The sequence below is a fragment of the Prionailurus viverrinus genome, chromosome B4 (assembly GCF_022837055.1).
Source record: "Prionailurus viverrinus isolate Anna chromosome B4, UM_Priviv_1.0, whole genome shotgun sequence".
Classification (NCBI taxonomy): domain Eukaryota; kingdom Metazoa; phylum Chordata; class Mammalia; order Carnivora; family Felidae; genus Prionailurus; species Prionailurus viverrinus.
Window position 1 is genome coordinate 75597371 of NC_062567.1, and position 9382 is coordinate 75606752.

Consider the following 9382-nt stretch of genomic DNA (forward strand, 5'->3'; position numbering starts at 1 on the left):
CCGCCCAGCTCGCCGATCCTATAAAGGGAAGCGACCTGCCGCCCGCCCGGCTGGCATCTCCGAGCCGCTGGTATTCCCGCCGCGCCGAGCGAGCGCCTTCACCGAGGGTCGCCGGTCGCCGGGCGCCGGAGCCATGACCCTACGCCGACTCAGGAAGCTGCAGCAGAAGGAGGAGGCGGCGGCCGCCCCGGACCCCGCCGCCAGGGCTCCCGACTCGGAAGTCGCTCCCGCCGCTCCAGCCCCGACCCCGGCCTCCGGTCCCCGTGCTGCAGCCGCCAGCCCCGGAGCCCCCGGGGACGAGCTGTACGCGGCGCTGGAGGACTATCACCCGGCCGAGCTGTATCGCGCGCTCGCCGTGTCCGGGGGCACCCTGCCCCGCCGAAAGGTGCGTCCCCACCCCCCAATTCCCGTGGCCCCCAGCTCTAGGTACCCTCCGCTGTCCCTCCCTGCCCCGAGACCTGCTCAGCCCCTCAACATCCCGCATCTATGCCCGCTGACCCCACAATATATTCCTCAGGGGCCACCGGGTCCCCACTTTCCCCGCCCCCCCCCCAGCCCTCTCTTCCCCACAGACACGTTTCAGAACCTGCTGTCCTTCGGCCAGTCTCCCGGGCCCCCTCCTCCGAAGGCGCAAGCCTCCCCGCGCCGCGGCCCCCGCCTCCACGCCGCCCCCAATCTCGGCGGCTCCCCACTCCCCACGCGCCGCCGTCGCGTCTCGCTCCTCTCCTTCCCGACTCCTCCCCAGCACCCCCTTCTCCTACTCGCTCCAGCTGCCCTCAACACCCCTGTGCCCCGCCCCCTACTCCCCCCCCCCCGCCCCCCGCTCAGGTGTCTCTAGGCCCCCAGGCCCCCAGCCTGGGCTTCTCCATTTGGAACGTGAAGGCCTAGAGCTGGGGTCCCGCCGCTCTCCCGGACGAGTTGAGGGTCCGAGAGCCCCCGGGGGGGAGAGGCGGGTGGACGAGAAAGTGTGTAGCGCCGCGGACAACCGAGAGCTCACCCTTCCGAGGGGACGCTCGGATTGCTAGGCTCCGGGCCTGCCGCCTGGCCCTGCGTCGGAGGTGCGGGGCGCGAGGCTACCGCTCCGGGGACTTCTCTGGGACCGGACGCAGTGGGAGGGGTCGCAGGGCGCCCGCGGGGCAGGAAGGATGCGAGCCGCGCCCGCCCTCTGAGTCTCCCCCTCCGCGAGGCTCTTCCTCTGGCCTGGGGGGACCTGAGCGCTCAGAAAGGGGGACAGAAGACCCAGGTTAAGGAGGGGGGGTGGCCTTCCCCGCTCAGTTCCCCCCTCCCCTGGCCCTTGGCTTCCCCCCACCACACACAATGAACAGCTTGTTGAGAATTTGCATTTTATGAAAATCGGGTTGAAAGACAAAGGGGTCTCTCTATGCTGCCCAGTCCTTCCACCCTGGCCCATTTGGGAACTCCCCTCACCCCTGAGGCTGGTCTTTGGTTCTGGAGAAAAGAGGGCTCACTTCACTTCCTAGCCTTGGAGCAGCCTGGGGGGAGGGTTAACTAGGGCACAGACCAGGAAGGCCCTGGGCTGTTGAGGGCACACAGGACAAGGGCTGGCCTGGGATGGCTTCTCCCAAAGACCAATAATTTAGGGAGGGAGAGAGACTAGTTTCTCAAGGGCCCTAGGGAGGCAGGAACCCTCAGCTCTGACATTCCCTGTCACCACCCCCCCACCCACCCCCAGCCAACCAAACAAAACCTCCTAATCTCTCTCCTAAGTATAGTGAGACTTAAGGACAAGTTTGAGATCTGTGTTTTTTGCTTTTGTCCCAGAGAGCAACAAAATATATGGCAATGTTGAGAGACACAGGTGGAGGTGGGTGTAGCTGGCCACCTACAGCTGGGATCCACAGTTGCTCCCTGAAACAGCCTGTACTTTGGGGGAGGAGACTTGGCCCCACTGTCCCCTGCCTTTCCATGTTCAGGCTGGGATTGCCTGCCCCTCCACGCTTGGGCCTCTGACCGCAGCTCCCCCAAGTCACTGTCTGTGGCTGAGAAATTAGGAGGACATGCCCGACTGGCACGGGTCTCTGGAGTACCTTGACAGGCAAGCCCAGGAGACCCCAGCCCTTCTTGGGGAACCTCTGGAAAGAGCCCCTGCCTCAGCTTGCCGGGTTTGGGAGGTCTGAGCCCTGCAGACATACGCCCTGAGGACAGAGACTATTCTATCCAGATTAATGAGTCCCCCTTGCCTCCCAACCTGGGAGCTAGCACAGAACCATTAAAGTTCATGCATCTGGAAACTGGTAGGACTGTTGTGTCCCCACAGTCTCAGTTATGGGGTAGAGCCTTAGGGAGAACTGTGGAGTGATGCTGGAGTGGTACTGGGCAAACAGTTACACTGGCAGCAAAGCAGGTGTGGAACTGGGACCCGACAGGCAGGCAGCAGGAAGTGAGGTGCACGGTCCAGGGCTGGAGCCCAGGGGAGGGACCTCCCAGAACAGGATTCTCAGTACCTGCTCAAGAACAGTTCCCCTCTCACCTGCTCCTTCCTCTGTCTTCCCCCGCAGGGCTCAGGATTCCGCTGGAAGAATCTCAGCCAGAGTCCCGAACAGCAGAGGTGAGTCACCAGCACCCCAGCCCCTGCCCTGGTCCAAAAGTGTGAGGTGCTGGGGTGGGGATGGGGGTGGGGGGGCAGCACGACACCGCTGTCAGCCCAGGGGGCGTCACTCTCCCACCCTTTCTGCACGGCTCCCTTGCTAGGAGTGAGGGGCAGGTGGGGGTGTGGGCTGTGCTAAGGGGGTGGCAGAGAAAGGAGGTAGGGACTTTTGAGTCATCAGGTGTTCCTCATGCCACCGGCAGTCCCTGCCAGTTAGCCCTCCCTGGGGAGATCTGGATCTGGGAAGTGGAGGAAGCAGAAGCCTTCGGGTTCCCCTGAGTTCTCCCAGCCCCAGCGAGCTCCGGGGGCCCAGATCACAGCCCAGCTGGGTCCAGCTGCTTGAGTCTGGCAGCCCTGCCTGCAGAAGTCCAGTCCTATGCTGGTCCCAGCCTGTGGCGGCCCTCTTAGGAAGCATCGGAGGTGAGGGGAAGAAGTAGGCCCTGACCCCGGGCCTCGTGCTGGCCCTGGCCCTGGCCCATGCAGACTTGGGCCTGGCTTCTAAAATAGATCAGCTGACTGCGGCCTGCCAGCCGGATTGGCCTGTTTGGCCCTTGAGCTAAGAGTTGTTTTTATATTTCTAAAGGGTTGTAAAAATAAAAACAGAACAATGTATGACAGAGGCTGAATGGAGCCCACAAAGAAAGCCCAAAATATTTACTCTCTGGCCCTTTACAGAAAAAGTTCGCCAACACTTGCAGAAAACCCCGAGAGCGCGCTGGGGTAACACAGCACTTGGGTCACCTTATTCCCCGCCCCAGCTCACACAGAGGGGGGAAAGGCCTGCGTTTACAGTGGGGAGGAGTCAGGGCCCGGAGTTGCTGTGCGGCATTTGAGGGGCATCTGGGTCAGGCTGGGCGCTGCGGGCCTGGGTCTCCAGGGCCTTTCAGCGGCTGAGACTTGAAGGGGCCTTTGGAGGCTGCTTTCACTCTGCCCCTGGCCGGGCGGGAAGGAAGGGGGTGGGGGTGGGCAGAGGAAACTCTGGGCTCCCCCAGCAGGCGGGGATCTGGAGGCGCTCCAGACCATTGTGTCCAGTGGGCAGGCCTTCAGTGCGGGAAGGGGCGGCCTCGAGGCTCCCCTCCCCCCCCCCCCCAGCCTCACATCTGGTGGGCTGGCCCGTCGCAGCTGGGAGGAGCAGCTGTGGTCGAGCCTCGTGACTGGCCTCTGGGGGTGGGGCCAGCCCTCTCCCCCAGGCTGTGGAGCCGAGAGGCTCAGGGCTGGGGCCGAATGTGGGGCCTCGGCTAGTCGGCTAGTCTCTCGGCTAGTCTCTCGGGCTCACTAGAAAGCTGGAGGTGTGGCTGAAAAACTCGGGAAGCCCATTCCCTCCGGGGGCCAGCCATTTCCAGAGCCTGCCTCCACTGGAGGCGAGATTGAGTCTCCGCGGCTCCGTGGGGCGGAGGTCAGCCGGGGATCAGGACGGGCATTCCGACAACCCGCGAGGAGAGTTGAATTGGCGCTGGAGACGGTGAGCCCTGCCTGGATGTTCTGGAGCAGACCTCCGGCATCAGCGGAAGACCACGCTGTGGGACCGCCAAGCTCCTCTTAGTCCTGACAGTCTTGATGAGATGGCCCCTGTGTCCCTTTGCAGGAAAGTGCTGACTTTGGAGAAGGAGGAGAACCAGACCTTCGGCTTTGAGATCCAGGTGGGAGAAGTTGGGCACAGAGGGAGCGCAGGGTTGGAAGGCCACTCTGACAGATGGCCGGGCCCTGCCACACCCCTGGCTGATGGGCCCCTTGTCTGTTACAGACTTACGGCCTTCACCACCGAGAGGAGCAGCGGGTGGAGATGGTGACCTTTGTCTGCCGGGTTCATGACTCCAGCCCTGCCCAGCTGGCTGGGCTCACACCAGGTGAGGCCCGAGCCTGGGACACAGGGCCCTGGGGAGAGGGTAGGACCTTGCTCCCAAGCAGAGTGGGTGAGAAATCGCTTCTGAAACCCATTTCCTTTCCTCCTCCTGTTTTGAGAAGGCCAAGAAGAATGGATAGAGTGCGGGCTTGGGATCCAGGCAAACTTGCCATTGACTGTGTGACATGGAGCAGTCCCATCTGCAAAATGGGGGCACTAACATGCCTAGGGGTTCCCTAGGCACAGAGCCAGGACCTGGTAAATGGCAGATGTCGCTGCTGCTGTTTCGTCTCCTGGCCGTCTGGCAACCCAGCCCGTGCAGGAGCCGGGGAGGGGGCGACATTCCCTTAGATCTGCTCGGATACTGGACATCAGGGCCTCTCCTGTGCCGACCCGGCCCAACTCTGGGGTACCTGCGTGACGTCCTCTAACAAGGAAATGATGCCCCCACTGGGGGCCCTTGGGATTAGCCAAATCTAGAGTCCCCAGGCCCCAGGAAGGGGATTGAGACTGCAAGAGCTAAGCCCCCTTCTAGCACCACTTTCTTCCCTAAGCCCTCACCTCCTTGCCCACTTACCAGCAGCCCCCGGTAGCCAAGTGGTATGTTGCAACTTTGCAAAATAGTTTCGTATTCACTCTCCCTCCTGATCCCTGAAGTAGCCACAGTAGGGATCACACGCCCTTTTTATAGATGGGAAATGGACCCGTAGAGAATGTGGCTTGCCCTGTCTGAAGTCAGAAGGTTCCGCAGCGGCACAGGGTGTCAGAAGCTGAGGCCTCTCATGACTGCGGCCACTGTTAGCTCTCAGCGTGGTGCTACTCACCCTGACCCCTTCCTGTCTCGGCTGGGTCTCATGATAGCCTGTGGGCCAGACAGAAACAACCAACTCTGGGGGCAGGCAACCCAGGGTTGCTGAGAGGGCTCAGCCTTTGGGGACAGTTTCCTGAGGGGGGAGTGGAGGTGTTGGGTCTATGAGGGCCCTATGCTGGGGCGCTGGGCCAGGACAAGGTTTCCACACAGCCATCAGGAGTGGCAGGAGGGAATTCAGGAGCGTTCTGTGTATTACCCCTACCCTTCCTGGCTAGGGTAGGGGGCTGCAATTCTTCCATCCTGCCCCGTGGAACACAAGCTCACCCCCTCTCTGCCTGGCAGGGGACACCATCGCCAGCGTTAATGGCCTGAACGTGGAAGGTATCCGGCATCGAGAGATTGTTGACATCATTAAGGCGTCTGGCAATGTTCTCAGGTATGTCTGGACGCTGCCGTCCTGAGGGTTCCTGAGCCCAGCTTCTCTCAGTGTGTCCGCACCCTGTGGGCTCACTTAGCCTTTAATTCCCCAACCTCCTCAGGCTGGAAACTCTGTATGGGACGTCAATCCGGAAGGCTGAATTGGAGGCACGTCTGCAGTACCTAAAGGTAGGGCAGCCCAGTTAACGTCCAGCCTCCACCCTCTTCTTCCAAGCTCCTGCCCCTCTGGCCCTCACTCTTTTTTTAGGGGCTCATTTACCTGTCCGAATATGCTTTTAACCTTCAGATTTCTTCTGTGCACTGCCTGATCCCTCCGTCTATACCCACCTCCTGCTTGTTTCTTGCTTAGCTCCTGACAGTGAGGCGGGGGGTGTCTCTTGCAGCAAACCCTGTATGAGAAGTGGGGAGAATACAGGTCCCTAATGGTCCAAGAGCAGCGGCTGGTGCACGGTGAGTAGATTGGGGGTGCAAAGGGTCCCTTTCACCCCTACTGATGTCCCTATGCATGCTCCCCCCTCAGCACTCGTGGGTTACTTCCCTCTCCCAAGTGAAGAAAAGTTTGTTGAGCTACTGCTGTGGGTACAATATTGCCCTGGGCCGCTGCACACACATTTTTAGTTCCTTCTCCCAACAGCTTTCTGAAGGCGAGCGTTAGTATCGTCTCCATTTTACCGATAGGAATAGCGAGGCTCAGTGAGCTCGTTTCAAATGCCTTCCGGGGCTCTTGTGTCACAGTGGTCCTCATAAGGACTCGAGTGTATAATTCCTGTTTTACAGAGGAGGGAAGCGGGGCTTAGGCCAGGGGCCACACGGATGCTCAGCAGGAAGGAGCTGAGGTCCCCTCTCCATGCCCTCTGACAACGCTTCCTCGTGTCTTCTGCCCCTGCAGGCCTGGTGGTGAAGGACCCGAGCATTTATGACACATTGGAGTCGGTGCGCTCCTGCCTGTATGGCGCGGGCCTGCTCCCGGGCTCGCTGCCCTTCGGCCCCCTGCTGGCCGCGCCCGGGGGTCCCCGCGGGGGCGCGCGGCGGGCGGGGCGCGACGCGGACGACGCCGTCTACCACACGTGCTTCTTCGGGGGCGCCGAGCCGCCCGCCCCGCCGCCGCCGCCCCCCACCCGCGCGCCGGGCCGGGGCCCCGCCGAGGCTCTGGCGTCCGCGCCCCGGGCCGCGCTGAGCCGCAGCGCCAGCGTGCGGTGCGCGGGCCCCGGGGGCGGCGGGGGCGGCGGCGGCGGCGGCGGGGCGCCGGGCGCGCTCTGGACTGAGGCCCGCGAGCAGGCCCTGTGCGGCCCCGGCCTGCGCAAAGCCAAGTACCGCAGCTTCCGCCGGCGGCTGCTCAAGTTCATCCCCGGACTCAATCGCTCCCTGGAGGAGGAGGAGAGCCAGCTGTAGGGGCGGGGCGGGCGGGGGAGGTATTTATTTATTTATTCGTTCCAGCCAGTGCAAAAAGGGGGCGGGGGGAAGGGGCGGGGGGCCGGGTCCGAGGGGACCCCAGGAGCCCAGCGCAGCAGCGGGAGAGGGTCCTTGCCGGCCCCATCTGGCCTGCCGGTGCCTGGCTGCCTCTGCGGACCGCTGACCCCAGGCCCCAGTACCCTTTACTCCTCCTCCCCTAAACCACAGTGGGAGGCGGGGCAGGGAGAAGGAGGCGAGCTTGGGTTGGGAGAGGTTTGGGGGCATTCATCCTACATCTGGGTCAGTAGTGCCTTGTGGGGTGTCCAGGGAAACAACTCCCCTGGAGGGGAGGAACCCTGTCCCACGAAGCCCTCTCCTCAGCTTTACTTGCTCCTCACCCTTGGCCTGGGGCGGCAATGGCCGATGGCCGGTCGCTCGCCCACCCTCCACACACATACAGAGTTCCAGTTAACCAGCCAAAGGTGCTGGTCCCCCTCCTTCCCGGCCTTGACCCCTAAGGGCTTGGCCCCCTCCCAGGGGCCTATAACTAAGTTGGGTCCTGCCGGGCAGGGGTCCTGGGTTCTCTAACCCTTGGGGGACAGGAATGGGCATGTCCAGCTGGGTGGGGGCAGCACAGACTGTTCCAGCATTTTGCATATTGTTGCTTCTGAACCACAAACTGTATAAAATTGATGGTTTTTTGCATCTGTGTCAGCGTGGTGACTGCCTGGTGGGGGGCAGGATTGGGGTCCCGCATGCTCTGACTCAAACACACACCCTGCCCCCCAACACCTCCCCCAACACACACACACACACACACACACACACTATATTTTACATCTTATTTGCTTGGAGCCTGCAGCCAGGGAAACAGTCTGGTGGATTTTAACTTACATGTATGAACCTGAACTAGAGGCCCCACACCCTCTTCAGAACTTGGGCCTCTTGTTTAAATGTATCTGGAGCCTCCCTTCCCAAATACCCACAACAGGTGGTGCCCAAGGCTTGTCTAAAGTCCTTAACTATCCCTGTGCAAATAAATAACCGGTGCCTGGAACCCTCAGGGCCTGGGTCTCCCACAGAGACCTTAGCAACCAGCCACCCAACCTGTGACAGGCCTAACCAGGGACTACTCCATTGTTCTAGGACTCCTCAGCGGTTCCCCAGCATTCCTACAAGAAGATTCTAACTCCTATGCTGGGTTCTCTGACCCTTGCCTGCCTCATTTTTTTTTTTTTTTTTTTAACGTTTATTTATTTATTTATTTTTTTGAGACAGGGAGAGACAGAGCATGAATGGGGGAGGGTCAGAGAGAGAGGGAGACACAGAATCGGAAACAGGCTCCAGGCTCTGAGCTGTCAGCACAGAGCCAGACGCGGGGCTCGAACTCACGGACTGCGAGATCATGACCTGAGCCGAAGTCGGACGCTTAACCGACTGAGCCACCCAGGCGCCCCCCTTGCCTGCCTCATTTTGTCTCCCTTCTCGCTTTCTGCTCTGGCTCCCTTGCTGTACCTGGTATGTTTCAGACCCCATCCACTGGAGGCCTCTGCATTCACTCTTCTCCTAGTCGGCCCCTTCAGTACTCCGCTCTGCCTCCCAAAGGCCTCCTCACCCAGTCCAAAATGCAGTCACACCTTCCACTGGCTTTTTCTGTCATACTACTCCTGACCAGCCACAACTGTCTCGACTTTGGGGGATTTTGGTGTTTGCCTGGCTCCTCTCTCTATTACGACATACACTCCTTGTAGCAGAGCCCAGGGACCTTTCCTGTCTCCTCTGCTGCTTTATTTCATGCCTGATACCAGCTCATAGTAGATGCTAGCTCAAGAACTATAATGTGTGCTCACAGCATGTCCAAGAGGTGGACGCCACCTTTCTTTGAAGTGACCCAGGGCAAGTGACCTGTCTAGGGTCAGACAGAGAGTAAGTAGCAGAGCTAGGCCTGAGACTTGAGGCTCCATGCCACTGTTACTCCCTGGCAGTAACCAGCACGCAAGGGGTGGCTTTAAGAGGTCTAAGTGGCACCCTCCCCCCCCCCCCCCCCCCCCCCCGGCCAGGCCACCTCCTACCCTCCCCCTCCTGCCCCACTGCACTTGAATGTGCCCCCTGCTTCCTCTCTTGCCCCTGGACCATCCCTTCACCTAGTATGAGGGTGATCTTTCCAAAAAGGAAATCAGATCACAACCCTCCTCGCTTAAAATCCATCATGGCTTCCCCTGGAATAAAAGAATAAATTCCAAACTACTTCCTATGCTTATCCATAACATGTCGTCCCTCCGGGCAGACA

The 9382-nt window shown here is 60.7% G+C and overlaps 1 protein-coding gene across 3 annotated transcripts; it reads left to right on the plus strand.

The window, feature by feature from the left end:
- The first annotated feature begins 28 nt into the window (after nt 1-28).
- TAMALIN (trafficking regulator and scaffold protein tamalin) lies at nt 29-7114 on the plus strand. Of its 3 annotated transcripts, XM_047866244.1 has the most exons (9): nt 32-385; nt 2520-2569; nt 4194-4248; nt 4353-4455; nt 5605-5698; nt 5802-5868; nt 6084-6150; nt 6590-6776; nt 6936-7113. In XM_047866244.1, the coding sequence occupies exons 1-9, from the start codon at nt 134-136 to the stop codon at nt 7090-7092; spliced, it is 1032 nt and encodes a 343-aa protein (XP_047722200.1). In that variant the 5' UTR covers nt 32-133; the 3' UTR covers nt 7093-7113. The 3 variants fall into 3 exon arrangements, with proteins under 3 accessions (XP_047722199.1, XP_047722200.1, XP_047722201.1); XM_047866243.1 differs by having other exon boundaries at nt 29-385; nt 6590-7113; XM_047866245.1 differs by lacking the exons at nt 32-385; nt 2520-2569 and adding an exon at nt 3878-4070 and having other exon boundaries at nt 6590-7114.
- Nucleotides 7115-9382: the final 2268 nt, after the last annotated feature.